The sequence below is a fragment of the Typha angustifolia genome, chromosome 10 (genome assembly GCF_048772165.1).
Source record: "Typha angustifolia cultivar Huaian chromosome 10, ASM4877216v1, whole genome shotgun sequence".
Taxonomy (NCBI): domain Eukaryota; kingdom Viridiplantae; phylum Streptophyta; class Magnoliopsida; order Poales; family Typhaceae; genus Typha; species Typha angustifolia.
The window spans coordinates 615,153-633,563 of record NC_133248.1 but is presented as its reverse complement, the minus strand read 5'-3'; the positions used below and the strand labels follow the sequence as shown (position 1 = coordinate 633,563).

Below are 18,411 nucleotides of genomic sequence, written 5' to 3'. Positions count from 1 at the left end.
GAGTTTCAAAGCAGAAAAAATATCAACTTGGTGTTTCCCGCTCTACTCGCCCGTTTCCCCAAACGTGCCTTAACCGCTACCTCGTAGCGGTTTCCCCAGGCCTGAAGGGCCGTTTCCCAAGCTCTAACGCTAGAAACAGGGGAGGGCGTATACGTGGCGGTGCAATGAGCACCGCAGCGGCCACTGTAGACTCTCAGCAATGCCGAGCAAAAGGTTACACGGGATGGTGGCAGCCGTAAACTTCTATAAATGGAAAACCAACATGCAATAATCTAACAGAGCCGGAAGCTAATCATACTTAAGATAAATGAGTATACATACGAAGCACCGCTTCGCTTCCGTAGGATTGCTACGCTGCTCTCTAAAAAATTACCACGAACACTTTTTATATATATTAAGAGAGAGGCAAATAGAGAATAAAAAAATTAAAGGCATTATTAGGTTCATTAAATTGGATGTATTAAAAATTGGTCAGAGGAGAAGACACAAGACGACAAAAGAATGCCGCAGGGCCTAAAAGTTGAATCATGTGGTTGCCAGCCCAAACCCACCACTACGAGACAAACCACCCCCCTCCCCAGCTCCACGACAAAAATTATGAGAAAAATATATTAAAATAAATAAAGATATAATTGTAACACCATTAAGAAAAAAAAAAAAAAATATATATATATATATATATTACGTCATGGATAATGCTGGGATGGTTAAAATAGCGACACATAGATTTAATTGTAACACCACCAGCTATGACAGGAGTACCACTTCCAAAAGGAAATAGAGAGGAGAGAGAGTATACAACAACAATGTGGTTGACTAGATGGGGGAGGGGGGTGGTGTGGGTCAAAGAAATAAACCACAGGATTAGAATCAAATGATTGGGACCAGATGCCAGCTTAGATTTAGGCATCACATAAGCATTTGCTTTACAAAAAGAAGAATGTGATTGAATTATTTGTAGTACAAGCAAAGAGAGAGGGGAGGGGAGAGGGGGATTCCAGGAGCAGGAACATAACAATGAGACAAGCACCAGGCTGGAAAAACACATGGGGGACCAAAGAGCTACAATCCCATAAACCAGGAGTGAGGGGGGAGGAGGATGGTGGTAGCTTTGGTCTGGACCTCCACAGAATTATTGACCGGTCAAATCTCAATGATCTAAAGACTAGGGCAGCCTCGTGCCCCTGTCGCATAGTTGTTCTGGCTCATCTGACCTAATTCAGCTCAGAGGGGTGTGTGTGTGAATTGTGATTCGATCGGACGGCGCACGGACTGCCAATGCGGTGTACATCTGATCGGGACCGCAGTCCGATCTATGTGTAGCCGACCGACCGACCAGAGATGAACCTACATATAAAGAAAGGATCACACTGTGTGCCCTGCCCTTGCTGATCAGCATGAGTCTGATGAGCATTTATTCCTTGAAATGTGTTTCCAGTGGAAGCATAATTACTCCATTCGTGGACCACATTGATGCAGAAAGGAAGTCTACCAGCTCCCCAGTGAGATTCTGAGTGAGAACTCTCCGCTTTCATAAATATAAGGATTTTTCTGTCTCTCATGCCAATTGCAAAATCGACATTTCCTCAGGTAATTTCATGAAAAATGTTCTTGGCATATGACTATTCTCCTACCTAGCAAAAGTGAAAAAAAGGAGTATACCAATGCACTGAAAATATTCCTTCTGAAGGAGTCTATCATGAAAATACCTGGAAAAAAGTTTCGTCAATTTACAATGACCTGTGGAAGAGGAAGTTTAAACAAAATAATACAAAACTGTAGGTGGTGTCATGCACAAAATGCACAAATAAAAATAAATAAAAAGGTTTGAAGTCAATCAATTGGAAGTGTCCACATGAAGGCTGTCCCAGATTGCCATGACTTTGCTATAGCTTAAAATTTTATCCAGTTGCATGACGTTTGACTGAACTAGAGGAAAACTAATGGACAACTACGATACACCATCGATTTGCTCACCCTTAAAAAGAAATGATATAGTCACATAAAATGCTTGTGCAACTACATTTAAAAAATAGAATGAGAAATTATGATAATCACAGATGAACAAAGAGTCACATGATAAGGAAAATGAGCTCTGACATGATTCATACGTACCTCCAAGTAATTAAACATAAGATAGTCCCACATGAACAGAAGCACATGTAGAGGAGAGGGGAAATCAATATACAAGGGATTATGTCACCTGGTCCACATACAAACGTATGATGCTTTTGTGGTCTTCCTGCTCTAAGACAGCCACTATTTTATAGTGCACACCTCTGCTTACTCTATCTTTGTTGATCCTGACTACAACACCACCCCCTCACTTTGATGCCCTGTAAAATTACGGGCACAGACAAAAATGGCATATCTATAGGCTATTTAATCAGATATCTGCGGTTTCAATGTAAACAAAAAGATAAAGGCCTCTGGTTGGATACTGAGCAAATCAAGTTCTATGATGCTTCTTCTTGCGTGACTTGAGCAGCATTGACATGTGGTCAACGGCACGGGATCCTGAGGAGGCCCCTTCCATAAGCCACTTCAGAGCCTCAGCCGCAGCATCCTTCTCCGCAAGCTTCTTGTTGTTACACGGCTTCCCAACAAACTGCATGCCGTTAAACTCTACCATAGCTCTGAACTGGTTGTTCTTGAGCTGCTTCATCTTATAGGAAGGGTTGTCATGCCCGGCTCTAGTTAGCAGAGTCTGGAGCTGGCTCTTGGAGTTATCACCTCCTCCGCTAGAGGTTGCAGGAAGTAGTGACTTTGGTTTCTTAGGCTTTGGCTCCTGACGGCCGAAGACAAACCGACCACTGCATGGATCCTCTGTCAACAGCAGACGAATGGCTGATAGGAGTTTTTCGCTGGTTTGGATGTCCATTCTGGGATTTAGAAGCTATCAAACAGAGAATAATCATCAATAAAAGTGATGAAGTGCACATATACAAGTCGGCATTTAAAATTTTCTTGGCCTACAATAGCAACAGCAAAGGAAAAAGTATTTAGTAGTTCTAGACGTTAAAAAAAAAGAAGCAAAATACAATTTATGGAGAATTAAATCTACACATTGCAAGCTCACAATTGCATGAATCTTAAGTGCAGGTATGAATTCAAAGCATTAAAAAATGTCATGATTTACACAAATTTATGACACCTAAAAGGAATATCCTACAACAATCACCCTAGATGTCACAAAATTAACAAGCAATTTGTATTAGAAGGGCACACTGATAACATTTTATTTTCTTCATTTACTCTTCATGTGATTTCTTCAGATTGCACCGCAAAAGAAGTTCTTAACGATAGGCCAGAATATAAAGAACTCACTTTGCTATGGATGAGGTCCTCAAGCTCACTTTTAAGGTTCAGATAAGTTGAGGCCAGATCCGGTTTCATAAAGAAATCCAGGTAACCTCCCAACATTTTTAAGTGCCCATCCTGTGGAATTTGGAGATGACAGAATCAATATAATAATGAAAAAATAAATAAATAATAAATGATTGAACAATTAAATCTATCTTACAGAGATTAATGGCAGATGGAGATAAACTTACCACTCCGCCTCGTGAGATGCTACCTCCAAAGAGAAGCAATACTGAATCAGAGAGCGCAGTCGAGTCGCGAAGGAATACTGAATTCACCTTCACCTTTTCATTAAATACCAACCAGGGGTATGGAATCTTAGCCTCCCGACCATTGACTGAATTCTGGGAGCAACAGAAAGAGGAGTCAAATGAATTAGATAAAACAGAAGTACACTTCCTTAATGAGAATGATGGATAACATTTTAGTACAGATGGTTGCATAAGTAGGCCAAGATGAAGCAGAACTTACCAAATAAAGCATGACATTGCCATCCTCCATAGTCTTCAAAGATATTGATTTCTCCTTATTCTGCAAGGTGGTAAATAAGCCTATCATCGTCTTGATAGATGAGAAAGTCAGTTTCAGTTAGGATCATACGTTGCTCAAACATTTGGTTAACTAGCGAGCAACCAATTTTCCCTATCACGCCAATTTATTGTATGAGCAATATTGCCTATACAATAAAAGGCAATATTGCTCAAAACTGAAACTATTCCAATAGTTAACAATTTCTAAAAGTTGCTCATACAATAAATTGTGGTATAAAAGGCAGAAAATGATGGGAAAGTCCCCAGAGTGCACACACAATTCACTGTGATTGAACAACTTAATCAAGCAACTGCACAATGAGTTCCGGCATTTTAATTGGCAGATAAGGTGATATAATAAAAGGTAAGTGAGAACTCACCACAACAGAGCAAACACCAGGATACAAGCCTGCACATATTACAGCCCGGAGAAGATTCTCATCACGACTCCACTTATTGCACGTGATGAGATTCTCATCAATCAAACCAGTATCCTTCAGAAGAAATAAGAATTGCTTTCGAACTGAATCAATTGCCTTTAAGGTTTGCACAGAAAGAAAATTTTTCCAGCAGAAGTCATATCCAGCATGCTCCCTTTCAGCATCCTTCCATCCCTCATATGCTCGAACCAAGGCAAGATGGTCACTGTAGTCTCGGCATGAAAATTGTGATTTTGCAGATTCTGCAAGCTTCATGAAGAAAGTGAAATTATTTGTATAACCAATGCTGAAGAAAGAATTTTTTGCTGTAATAAAGTAAAGACCTAAATGAAGAAAGATAGACTCAAGTAGAACTGTAATTTGAGAGAGGGACATTAATAAAAAGTCAAAAACCTAAATATTGATTCATCAGAAAAGTAAGATGTACCCCGCATATCAGCATACAAACTATATCATTACCAGTGAATCCATATAGGAATGTAGATAACATTTACGAAGAAATTGAGAATCAATAGTCCCACATGATTACACAAACAAATACAGGATAATGTCATATGTCATAGACCCAAGCCGAGAAGAATGAAATGAACAGGAAGAAGTAAATAAACACTTCAAAATATAGAAAGGAGATACAATGTTACAGAAAATAGGAAAACCAGAGAAGTCAAGCCAATCAGCTTAAAAACACTTAAGGATATACTTACATCCTTCTTGTCAAATGGAGTCAAAAATGGATCCCTGACACTTAGACCAGCAACAATAGTCAGTATAGGATTAAGACAGTTAAAGATAGCCCCCAAGATGAGCATCTTTCCTAATTTTGGCTCCACAGGAAGCATTGACAAATGTCGCCCTGAAGATAGTGAATACATGAAATTGCAGATGAGCCACCAGGTTTTTAAGTTAATCAATCAGTTAAAACTTAAAAACATGTCATGTAAAAACACTGGAAAAAAATCTGTACCTAGCAAGGTCAACTCTTCCTTCTCATCCAGAGCTCCAATTACTTTTAGATATTCAATGGCATTTTGTACCTGAAATATAAATCTTTCTAGTAACTATATGATAGACTCTCCAGCAGGTCTTTTGATCTATGATCTATCTATCAGCAAAAGAAGAGCTAAAGATACCGATAAAGATTCTGGGGACTGTAAAGCTCTGGATAAAAACTCGGAGATGCTTCCAAGACGTAAACTTTTTATTTGCAAACAAAGAGATTGTAAAGGAGTCCTTAGAAGTTCCGGTAATTGATAGTCAGACAACGCCTCATAGACACAACGTGGATAAAGATGGTAACACTCCCCAGGCTGGACACGACCAGCTCTTCCTCTTCTCTGCAATATTATTCAGAAACAGATAAATAAACATCTCAAGTGCAAGAATAATAAATATATGTTTGGAAAACAAACTATAGACATATAAAATCATAGATGCAAGACGAATCAGCTTGCCAATTATTTTCAGTGATTTAATTAGTGTCGTTAGTTAGATCAGTAAAAATCAAATCTCAAATGAAACAGATGAATCAAGCAGAAATCAATTTCTTACTTGTCGTGCAGAAGCCTTTGAGATCCATGTTGGAAGCAAACAAGGGGTATTATTAAGTGCATCATAAGACGTCTCTTTTGCTTTTCCACAATCAACAACAAAAACCACATCATTTATTGTAATACTAGTCTCAGCCAAATTAGTAGCAAGAACAATCTTCCTCACACCATTTTCAGGCTTCTCGAAGATTAATTTCTGAAATTAAAGAAAAGGAAAAGACCGTCAAAAGCGTGCATAACAAGCAAAACACGTTGACAAAAAGAAAAAGGAAAGGTAAAAATATACAATTATGTGATGGCTTGGACATAAACCGAGAAAATTTAGAAAATTAGGCAATCATAAAATAGGCAAAAGAGAAATTGATCAATATGAAATTTGAATGTCCACACAATATTACACAGTTACAACTTACAAACTTCTTTAGCCAAGTTTTTACTAAAACATTCTAGCCAATCCCCATAGAGTTATCAGATATAAGCTATATCAACTTTCACCCAAAGACTTTGTTAAACACCAGTCCCTGTCAATTAATCCACAATATGTATCTCAAAAGAAAGGTCAGCTAGTTTTCTCCAGGTAGATTAAGTCATTTAAATGAATTAGAAAAACATAAGTTGCAACTCGCATCAACTCACGGCAAGGATTGTTCTATCATGACGGGACAGGGGGTGGCATGCTTTTCATGTAGTAGCCATGCACCACAACATAATGCCATGGCAAATCAATCAATGGAAAACCAAATGGTGTGCATGTCTTCTTTCAGAACAATGCAACCTATTAGCAATTCTTGATCCATCCAAAATTCAAAAGTAAAAGTCGATCCTAATAATATTTTTTGGACAATTTGAAACAAATATATAAATGCAAGTTCAAAAGTTGAGACTCTGATGTTAGTTGAGGATGAAAATTCACCGAATGTCTCATTAGGATAAATTTTATATTTCCACAATGTTCTGTAAATTACCAGTCAAGATTGCAATACACATTATACCAATTCAAACTAATCAACTTACCAGCTTATGGATTAAAACAAAGTTGAAATGGAAGTTTAACACCCTATGCTTAAAAGTTTAGACATAAAACTGTTCAAGTACTTATTTTTGCTATTTTTCCTACATATTGTCATTCTCATTTTTATAGCAATTATGATGTGAGCATATCTCAGCAGGAAAAGAGAATTTTCTATTTGCTGGTTGTCACAAGTTGGAGTCTGAGTCTACGAATTAAAGGAAAGTGAGTCAGTTGCAATACATACATTCAAAGCCACAATTAATATATTCAAGAGTAAATATAAGAGCAGATATATTAAAAATCATAGACCTTATTTGTAAAATGCATTACAAGTGACAAACCTGCTCTGCACTCGCCATTGAACCGTGACATGCAAGTAACAAAACTTTGTTAGGATCCCCAAGAAGGGGATTTGCTTGCAACTGCTCTTTCAGAGAATTGATATCATCCCACCCAGTCATGAACACTAAAACTGCACCAGGTCTTTCTTTTCGACAAATATGACACAAAACATTCTCTATCAAATTAAAGCCAATTGAGTCAGGATTCCAACATGATAGCGACTCGCGAGTTCTCAAACTATAGTTCCTAAAATCAGCAGCTTCTAGTGCATCCTGCATTGAAGAAATTATTGAGAAATTAAATCTCCCACAAAAGCTTACTACTGGGAGAAAAGTTGGCATACCTCAACAGCAGAAGCAATCTGGCTCTTCCTCTTTCTTAGGGCTTGCTTTTGCATTTTCCATGCTTTTTCTTGTCCATAGTCATCAATTTGATTATATGGAGTCAATCTATGTCCAGTAATTTCCAGGATATCCTCCAAAAAATGATTTCGGACAGGATAAGTGAAGCCCTGCATTAAAGTAAGAAAAGCAACAAATAAAGGATCATTGTCTTAGTTCAATATTTCATGAACTTTTCCTTCCAACACGGAATGCAGTTAAACTTGTGAGTGGAATAGCTGGATTATCAAATTGACATCACAGGACCATTCCAAAGATCCATTTAATACCCTATAATAGCCTACCTTAGAGACTGGATTTGACTCAAGAGTTGAAGCAGTAATAAAGCTTCAAAAGGTGCTATATTCCAGAAGAGAGAAAAGAAATGAATAGGCAACACTACCATGGGGTACAGCAGACAAGACAGAAAGATCTCTGCATCACGGCTCAAAAGAGAATAGAAGGAAAGAGTATGGAGGAGATATTAGAAGAAAGAAAAGAAAGTAAACAGCCACCCAACAAAAAAGTTACAAGAAGATAGTAATAGAGGAGAAATTACCATCCAATTGGGTGGTTTAAGTCTTTAAGATTTCTATCCTCTCAAGTCAAAATCAATAACGAAACTTCCAAATACTAGATAAATATATCCTACATCATCTATGACATGAAGTCATGAATGATGGAGAAAAAAAGGAATAAAATAAAACCATTTATATAAAAGTTAACTGAGCATCCACAGTTCAAAATTTATGCTACTTTAATGATAGATACATCTCCATTGAAATTCGTAGAACAGAAGCATCCAGATAAGTTAAAAGTTAGTTTGTGCATGTCTGTTGTCTAGATAACTTGGAATGTTTAATCAGAATATATGTATGTTAGATCAAAAGGAATGCAATATCAAAAGAGACAAGCATAAATTTAAGTAAAAAATCTTGGGTTAGAGCAATCAAGCTAAAGTTAATGAAAACTTGTTCAACTGAGTAAGAGCACCCCATTATATAAAATGAGACTAATATTGCAATTAAATTTTACTCAAACTTACAGGTATGTGTATCATTGGAGCCCCACCAAAGTAAGAAGAGAACAGCTCAGCATTGAGAGTTGCACTCATTAATATCAGCCTAAGTTCAGGCCGACGTGGAAGAAGATCTTTTAAGACAATAAGTAGGAAATCTATAATTCAGAAGTAGAAAAGAAATGGTCAGTATCACACTTTTCTGCAAGATCAAGATATGCAAATCTACCTTGCAATAGTATTTGTCTACTGGGAAAAGAAAAAGGACACCTTCATTCATGCCACGTTCATGGATTTCATCTACAATAACATGGGTTACACCTTTCAAATTTCTGTCCACTAGCAATCTCCTTAACAGGATTCCTGTCGTGCAGAATAATAGACGAGTCTCCCTCCCTTTCATGCCTTCCAGACGAACTTTATAACCAACCTATAAAACTAATTCCAGTTATTAAGATTACAGATGCTTTAAGAAACACAAGTGAATTTACAGAAGGTGTCTCAAATGTACACAAGTGAATCTACCATGATTACAAAAGAATACTGCTCTAATTTTTTGGAGCCTTTAAGGACACAAGGAACTCACTGATTCCCCCAAGGTCTCCCCTCTTTCTGCTGCAACTCTTTCAGAGACAGACATTGCAGATATTCGTCTTGGTTGTGTGCATATAATACTACAGGTAGCTCCATGTGCAGCATCTATTTCAGATTCCAAAATGTACTGAGGAAGTTGAGTTGTCTTCCCACAACCTGTTTCACCTGAAACGACGATGACCTGCTCAATCAATGTGTAAGTAATTAATGTCCAGCAGTCTTAAAATGCTCCTAGAACTAAGGATTCTGAAAGGGAAAAAAAGGCTACATTGCTCATACTTATGCAAAAATTTGCTCACATTTAGAGATTAAATTAGTTAAACATATATCTCTAAATATATAGAGGTGAAAGATTGGCTAAATTATTTACAGTATTCATATTTCTATGCCAAAGGAGGGAGGCGTGCTGCAAAATGCTCATCTTACATCAAGGAAAACCTTCAAGAACATGCCTACTAACTAAATATGTGCCTTGACGAGTGAGACTTGACAATTTCAAAGAGACTTTCCAAGTAATTAACCAACAAGAGGCAATCTACCATGAAAATAGCAGAACTGTGAGGATGAGTGATTGAGTGGCAATAGTAAGTGATCAACTTTATGGGTACAAGGGACCATGTAATAGGCGCATAGCATGAAGTAATTTATAGTTTCAGTGTGGAGGCCAAGATCTGTCCTACTAAAAGATAATTAGAGGAATGTAGTATCGAGAGGTTCAAAACAAAACCACAAACTTCAATATTCATATAATTTATCTACTGGCAAACCTTTTAATTTTTTAAATTGGGATTAGTCATATATATCTCATTTCAGTCCACGGATATATATTCATTCAGCTGTCTCACTCTCCAGACAGGTAACAAGACATGAACTTTATTCTATGACTTCAAAACAAATGATGGGTGTTGACCAGGAGACGAAAATATTGCAAAACTGCACCAAGAAGCCAAAGAAGTTTGTTAACCTATAGCCTGAACGAAACAGTAGAAACATACACACTCTCAGAAGGTAGCAAACATGTCTTTAACTGCCATAACTTCATCAGACCATTTTCACCACCAATTTTCACATTAGACTAGTTCATGAAAAGAAAAAGGTGAGACAATGGGAGCTCTAAGATCTCCATACAGTTCAGGAAGAATAATCATACATCTTATTAAGAAATACAGTGCTTTACAGCAAACAAGAAAAGGATAAAAAGATACCTGATTTTGAGATATGGCTGCTAATAATGCGTCTCGTTCTTTATAGGCAGGAAGACTTTTGCGAAATTCTAGCATGTTTTGACCTTCCGGAGATTCCTATAAAAGAGCATAATTTACTTTAAAAAAAATACTCAGCCACATCAACCAATCAATTAGGGATAAAAGTTGACAAAAGTAGGGAAAACATAAAGCAAAGCAAAGTATACATCTAAACAAGTAAATAAAATCTTTTTCCACTATTATTGGCTAATATGTAGGTAAATTGTAGCAGATATTATGAAGAACAATTAATCAAGTAATCAACTAGTAGTATTCTACATTGACTAAAATACAAGTAAAATAATAAATACTAGCCAGTGGCATGAAGACTAAGGTATGTATGAAATGCACAACCTTTTCTTTGTAATTAGTCATTGAGCTAACCGACTTAATTGGTCGAGATACAGAAGTTGTCCATACAAAATCAAATCGCCTATTAGATTAGAAATTTGCTACAATTTAAGAAGGTATCCTGAACTATTATGAGGGCAGCACTTGGTATGAAATTATGGCGCGCCACTTGCATCAAAGTGATCATAGGTTCACAAGTCATGAAAACTACATCCCTCATAATGAGGGGCTGCGTACATCTTTCGATTCTCAGACCTCTATTTACTTATGAGATACAAATATAATACATATAACTTATAGAACTGTAAACACACTGGGAGACATTCAATGTCGACAAAAAGCACTTCAAATGGTAGCACTAAAAGAAGAAAAACAACTGGAGTAACTAGCTCAAATTAGTTGAGTCCTAAGAATTTGATATTGTTGCCCAAAATAAAATCATCTTCTTTAGATATTTCAACAGAAAATACTAATTAAATAGCTAATCCACATTACTTTATTAGTACCCCACCTTCTGATGTATATTGCTTTTTACTGAAACCTCGAATTTTGCTTCTGTGGACATGGCAAAAAATTCCATTTATCCCAATTCCCAAGTTTTATGCTTAAAATGTTGTGAATGTAGTCGTGTAGACATGCAATTATTATTGCAGTTATACACTTATTACCTAAGTACATCCTAACTTTGAACACATTAGAGTAGATATTAGCACATAGCAACTACTGTCAAAACAAAAAAAACAAGATTAAAAGGGCATAGAAGGATATTTAGTTTAAACAAGCTAGCAGCAGCAAATGATATGTAAATCTAGCTGACTTAAACCTGCCAAGTCTGTTGCCGATTACGCAATTGCAAGCTTCTCCTTCTTAGAATTTTCTCCATCACAGTACTAGTTGAAGTCTGAGGGTCTTGCTGCTCAAAGAAGCCCTCATCAGTTGCAAAACTGTCAGAGCTGCTTGATCTTGAAAAGGCAACACCAGAAAAGCTTCCTCTGTTTATTCGTTTTTGAGCAAGGTAATCTCCAAGTAACGCATCCACTTCTCTTTGCAAACCAACAGGTAAAGACACCTATCAAGTATAGATGCTATACAAATAAGTACATAAAAACGAAAGGACAGGTTCCGTGCTATCCTACTGGCAAAGATCATACAAACATCCATGCTAAATATTTTTATTACTTCGAGTAAAAGTAAATACTAAAGTAGTTTACTAATGAACAAGAAAAAAGTACTTGTCAAGAGTGGTTTTACAGTACCTCCCTTTGAGGTCTTTTATCATCGAGATCAGATCTATAGTTAGGCAGTGGTACCTTACTGAAAACAACCACTTTTGCATACTGTCGACTGTGAACAACATTAATAATGTTAAAGATGGGCAACAGTAAATTATTGACAAGGAGGTTGATATCTACAGGAAAGGGAAACCAAAAGAATACCTATACAAGCCCATTCTCTCAGCCAATGCTGCAAGTTGTTCATAATCACGTCTGTCCTTTTTCTCTCTTGTTACCAGCTCTTGCTCATTGTTGTTTCGGAGAAGTGTGCTTAGTTTCCACTTCCATTCATCAACATTATCTAAGGTGGAGGCACCCTGAACAGATTCATTTAATTTAAAAAATCAAAACTCCATGCTAAAGAAGCAATAAAATTGTGCACTCTACAATAGCAAACCTTTCTTCTGCATATTCCCTCAGGACAGAAACAAACTAGCAAAAACCGTAAATAAATGGAATATAACAAGGACCAACTCATTGGCAAAATACACATTGGAAAGATTCCACCAAGATATGTGCTGATCAATGTGAAAAATCCTTCAATAAAATTAATATGATGAAAAGAACTCCTATAAATTACCACTCATAAATGAAATCAATTACGAAAACAATACATGGAGTATAAAAAGTATAATGTTGACTATATGGACAGCCAACTATAAAGGTCCTCTGGCGAGTAATTATTTTTGTTCACAGCCAAAACTATCTAGGGCGTCCCAGCTAAATACTAAAACCAAGGAATTCACCTATATGACGAAGTACTCATATTTACAGTATTGTTCATCAGGCAATTCCCGTACCCAAGATAAGATGGCATATATCTAACAAACCATATCAAAAACAGGTTTTTATCAGTTAGTAGGCAAGGGACAACTTGAAAACCACCATTTCTGCAAGAGCACCTCCAAGAAATCAGGCTGAAATCAAGAACAGGAAGGAACATAACTACATACCTTATTCGATGCCGATGAGGACTCCATATCGCGATCAGACTCGTCATCCGAGCACTCATCGTACGCATACCGCGAGTACCCCGAGCTCTGCTGCCGGAAGTACCGGAACCCGTCGCCATCTCCCCCAGTGAGACTACCACCACCGTTGCGCCACTCATAATCTACAGATCGGGCCGTGGTAAGGGTGCCGTCGGCGGAAGCGATCATCGAGAGTAGCCGGCGGACAGGCGGCACGTAGACGCCACCGGCGGCGGAGCTGGCCTTCATAGCGGCGGTGGAGCTAGGGTTGCCCCCGGTCGTTCTAGGGTTTAGGGCGGTGATTCTAGGTCTAGGGTTTCGGAGGAGGGGGTAGGAGAAGGGGACAAGAGACATGGTCATGAAGGGGCGCGGATGGATGCGGCCCCGCAGCACCGCGGCAAGGAGCATGATAGCTGCTCACATCTCATGTACTCCTCCCCTTCTATATACCCTCACGGACCACAAAAAAAAAAAAAAAAAATCAAGTAAAAATATAAATAAAAATTATAACCGGGTGTTAAACGACAAAAAAGAAGAGCATATATTTTTCTGGTTATGGCGACGGTGGAGAGAGATGGGGATTGGCAGTGATGATGGCGGAGGAAATGGCGGTTAGGGTTTTTGTTTCGGCTCCGGTTGTTACTGAGAATACGATGTGGGGGCATCCCGACAGGGAGACGTGGGGGGGATGAGAAGTGACTACGTGGTGTGAGACTATTGGGCCAATGACAATTTGGTGTTCGGGACGAAGTGGGTGATGGGCTGGGAAAAGGCGCACGTTTGGAAATTGACCCGATTTTATTGGGTGTTAGCTATAAAATAATAGGCCCAAAATGAAGGCCATTTTGGGCCTAAAAGTAAAAAAAGGCCCACATAATAAATAACTCCCTAGTCCATTTTAACTCTCTATTTAGGTACTCTGGGCCTAAACATAAATAAAGAATACCTATGGGTTCACTGAGAAATTTACTAAAAGCCCAAATACTAGGAGTAGATACAGTCAGCCCGTTAGATCTCTCCAGAGTAAGTCGGGACTCTTCTTTTCCGTCTCCCTCTCTCTCTCTCTCCTCCAGCTAGAGTTAAGGTTTCTAGGGTTTTCTCCTTCCTCCATCATCCATGGCGGCCGTCGTCTCCGCTCCTCCCTCCTCCTCCAAGACGGAGACCTACACCGACACGAAGCGCCGGGATGACGTCCGCCGCGCGAACATCCTCGCCGCCCGGGCTGTCGCCGACGCGGTCCGCACCTCGCTGGGCCCCAAGGGCATGGACAAGATGATCTCCTCGGCCTCCGGCGATGTCATTATCACCAACGATGGCGCCACTATCCTCAACAAGATGGAGGTACTGCAGCCCGCCGCGAAGATGCTCGTCGACCTCTCCCGGTCCCAGGACTCCGCTGCTGGCGATGGAACCACATCAGTTGTTGTCCTCGCCGGATGCCTCCTCCGCCACTCTCTCTCCCTCCTCTCCGCCGGCATCCACCCCACTGCCGTTGCCGATTCCCTCCACCGCCTCTCCGTCCGCGCCGTCGAGATCCTCCATTCCATGGCCGTCCCTGTCGACCTCTCCGACCGGGAAACCCTAATCAAGTCCGCTGCTACTGCTCTTAACTCCAAGGTTGTCTCCCAGTACTCTTCCCTCCTCGCCCCGCTCGCTGTCGACGCCGTCCTCACCGTCGTGGACCCTTCCCACCCCGACCTCGTCGATCTCCATGACATCAAGATCGTCAAGAAGCTTGGAGGCACTGTTGATGACACTGAGTTCGTCAAAGGTCTTGTCTTTGACAAGAAGGCCAGCCATGCTGCCGGCGGCCCCACCCGTGTCGAAAACGCAAAGATCGCAGTTATCCAATTCCAGATCTCTCCGCCCAAGACCGACATTGAGCAGAGCGTGATCGTGTCCGATTACACCCAAATGGATCGGATCCTCCGTGAGGAGCGTAACTATATCCTTTCCATGGTTAAAAAGATTAAGGCCACTGGGTGCAATGTTCTGTTAATCCAGAAGAGTATACTCCGCGATGCTGTTACTGACCTTTCCCTTCATTATCTGGCCAAAGCTAAGATTTTGGTGGTGAAGGATGTTGAAAGGGATGAGATTGAGTTCATTACTAAGACTCTTAACTGCTTGCCTATTGCTAATATTGAGCATTTTCGCGAGGATAAGCTTGGGTTCGCTGACTGTGTTGAGGAGACCTCAGTTGGGGATGGAAAGATTGTTAAGATCACCGGGATCAAGGACATGGGGAGGACTGCCACCGTGCTGGTTCGGGGTTCGAACCAGCTTGTCATCGATGAGGCGGAGCGCAGTCTCCATGATGCTCTATGTGTTGTCAGGTAAAGGACTTTTTCTGGTTTAAACTCTTTAAAGTTTCTCTCTTTTTTTCAATAAGCCATTCATGTACTCTCCTGCATGTAAGTTTATAAAATGTGCTTGTGTCTGATGAATAGTTAGTTAGGAAAAATTTCTTTTATACAGATTTTTGGCTCCTGTAGTCTGCATAGTGTAATAATTTGTTTAGGAACAGATTGCTTATACTAGGAGTATTACGGCTTGTTGAAATGGAGAAACATCAGAATTTCTATAAGGTTGCAGATGGTAGCCACTTCACACACACTTCTTGTTTTTGGCCACCAGCGGGAGTAGCTTTTCATTGAAACTTAGATGAGCTGTTGTTGTGGCTACAATAGCTTAAAGTTGATGTTGTTGGTTTTCGAAGATCTAGTTGGTAGTAAATGGACGGGCAATCAAATAAGGAGCACCTAAAGTAGGAGTGGATAAATCTGGACAATTGAGTTCTAATGGCCTGTTTCGGTTTGAGATTAAGTTTCGAACTCAATTAGTTAATCCCATTTCTTAGTCTTGATTTTTTGGAGAGTAAACTAGGTTAGATATGAAAAAGATAAAAGAATATTTAGTTACTGAACCAGATTAAAAGTCCTTGAACTCAAAACAAACGGGAGAGAAAAGTCTTACCTCTAACAGGAACATGCATGAAATTTGTTTGAATGATAGCTTGACAAAGATTGTGACTAAGGCTGTGAATAGAAATGACAAAGCAACAGAATTTTTCAGTCATATGTTAGAACAGTCATATGCAACTTTAGTTCAAATCTTTCCAGTGTAAGCCAGCAGCCAGCAAGTTTGGGCACTTTGCTTGGAATCAGATGAATAGATTTTACTGAAACGTTTATGCTGCTGCACCTTCTAACTTGAATTTGCTGTGAGTTATCTATAGGGCATTTCTTGGTTAAGGAAGATTTATCTGTGGTAGCGATCATAGAATGTATTCCCCATTGAAAAGATTTAATTACTTTATGAGCATGCCACCTTTGAAACTCTAGGCGTTTTAAAGATAAAACGGATCAAAAAGTAGTTGACAAGCTAAGCTTCATATTATTGAGTCTATATTTAGTATTTGAAGTGTGGATAGTAGTTGTGTTTGATTTTTAATTCGTGGTTTTTTCCCACTTAGTCCTTGTGTCAGATACTTGTCCAAGAGGCACAGAGATGAGGCTGCAGTTGCCTTCACTTAATTAACTCCTCAGTCACCTTACCTTCATTTTCTTGCCTCAGTTGCCTTGTATGAAATTTCTAGAAGCCTTTCAAAATACCTTCCCAATAGCTTTATCCCTTAAGCACAATGATAAACTGGTGAACCATCTCCTATTCTACTCTATGAAGTGCTGTTTATGAGCGTTTTGGTTTCATGTGATGATACTGCAAGATATCTTAGACCTGCTATTGGCATAATAATGACTATCAATGTAACCTTCTTATCTTTGTCCAGTGACTTTTTTAATGCTATATTCTTAATAAAATTTTAGCTCTTGTCACGTTACTGTTTGTAGAGCTTATGGAATTGGGGTGTATTCAGTAAGAATTTATTCTTTATCTTTTTTTGCAAATCCGAATAGCTTCATCAATAAACAATAAGCATGATGAGAGTCCTTTCAGATTATGCCTTGTGCCTAGATTTAAAATCTAAGCAAATAAGGAGATACTTAGCTATTTCTGCAATTTGACTGGTTTACATGCTGCTTGCTAACTTGTCCTCGTGTTTTTCTTTTTTCCAAAAAGTCATATTAACGCTAAAGGCATGACCTGTCTCTGATTGGTTCTGTGTATCTTCATTTTGTTTATACTCATTTTCTCCAGCTGAGTATTTTTTTTATTTGCGTCCTGCTATGGCCCTTGTTACTTGCATCTTCAGATCTCTGGAGGATTGTTATAGCTGTCTTCCATAACACTATAAACATCATTATTGAGTTGTACAAAATACATGACGCATTTCAGTTTTGATTGTTTTGAAGACGATTTCCATGGTAGATAATTCTCTCATTTACTATATTTAAGCATAGCTGAATCTCCTATCTTGCCATCTTCAGATGCTTGGTGAATAAGAGATTTTTGATTGCTGGAGGTGGTGCACCTGAAATTGAGATGTCAAGGCAGCTTGGTGCATGGGCCAAGGAACTGCAAGGAATGGAGAGCTATTGTATTAAGGAGTTTGCTGAGGCTCTTGAGGTCATTCCATACACCTTGGCAGAAAATGCAGGTCTAAACCCAATATCCATCGTGACAGAGCTAAGGAACCGGCACGCTCAAGGAGAGATCAATACGGGAATCAATGTGAGGAAGGGCCAGATCACAAATATCTTAGAGGAGAATGTGGTGCAGCCACTGCTGGTTAGCACAAGTGCGATCACACTGGCAACCGAGTGTGTGAGGATGATCTTGAAGATTGATGACATCGTCACTGTACGATAGGGTGGACGCGTCAAACTGCTATAGTGGTTTGGTTTGGTTGTTTTTCGATCTATCTTGTTTAGCCGTAGAGGTTTTATATTTATGGAACAAATTTCATACTTCTAGTAGTCGCCGTGGTGTTATGTTTTATCTTTGTTGCCAATCGTGATACCACGGCAACATGGTTTTGGTGCTTTATTTTGATGGACTTAGTTTAACATAGACCGGCCACCCCCTTTTGTTGCTTTGGTTATATGGAGCTTGCACGTTTCCAGTTTGCTCGAATATTAGATATTTCTTGTGTGCATTTAACAATGCTAAGATGGTTCGCTTTTGTTATCTTAATGCAGCATTGTTCTTTTCATCTTTCCTATGTTCACCCAGGTTATTGGAAGTGTACTGATAGAAAAAAATTTCAGTCAGTGACATTTCTTTCATCTGCAAAAGAAGTATTTTATATTTTGGCGATCAGAAGCACGTTTCAGCTTTCTTTCAATTTTGTAGTTTATGTTGTCTTTAGGAGCAAATTAGGTGATAAACTTTGTGTTCCTAGCAAATTTTGACTCCTGTAAATCTCCAGTCCCATGTCACGGAGC

The 18,411-nt window shown here is 39.0% G+C and overlaps 2 protein-coding genes across 2 annotated transcripts; one reads left to right on the top strand and one right to left on the bottom strand.

Annotated features, from left to right (window-relative positions):
* Positions 1-2,077: 2,077 nt before the first annotated feature.
* LOC140768191 (DExH-box ATP-dependent RNA helicase DExH3-like) lies at positions 2,078-13,709 on the bottom strand. The gene is made up of 19 exons (XM_073108362.1): positions 13,049-13,709; positions 12,258-12,412; positions 12,078-12,165; positions 11,645-11,890; positions 10,432-10,527; positions 9,219-9,407; positions 8,903-9,062; positions 8,660-8,790; positions 7,578-7,745; positions 7,234-7,506; positions 5,882-6,076; positions 5,464-5,667; positions 5,298-5,367; positions 5,038-5,186; positions 4,274-4,582; positions 3,835-3,894; positions 3,555-3,707; positions 3,328-3,438; positions 2,078-2,896 (listed from the first exon to the last, which is right to left on the bottom strand). The coding sequence occupies exons 1-19, from the start codon at positions 13,472-13,474 to the stop codon at positions 2,450-2,452; spliced, it is 3,630 nt and encodes a 1,209-aa protein (XP_072964463.1). The 5' UTR covers positions 13,475-13,709; the 3' UTR covers positions 2,078-2,449.
* A 370-nt stretch (positions 13,710-14,079) lies between these two features.
* LOC140768670 (T-complex protein 1 subunit delta) lies at positions 14,080-18,181 on the top strand. Its single transcript, XM_073109028.1, has 2 exons — positions 14,080-15,402; positions 17,455-18,181. Exons 1-2 carry the CDS (start codon positions 14,183-14,185, stop codon positions 17,834-17,836), a joined length of 1,602 nt encoding a protein of 533 aa, XP_072965129.1. The 5' UTR covers positions 14,080-14,182; the 3' UTR covers positions 17,837-18,181.
* Positions 18,182-18,411: the final 230 nt, after the last annotated feature.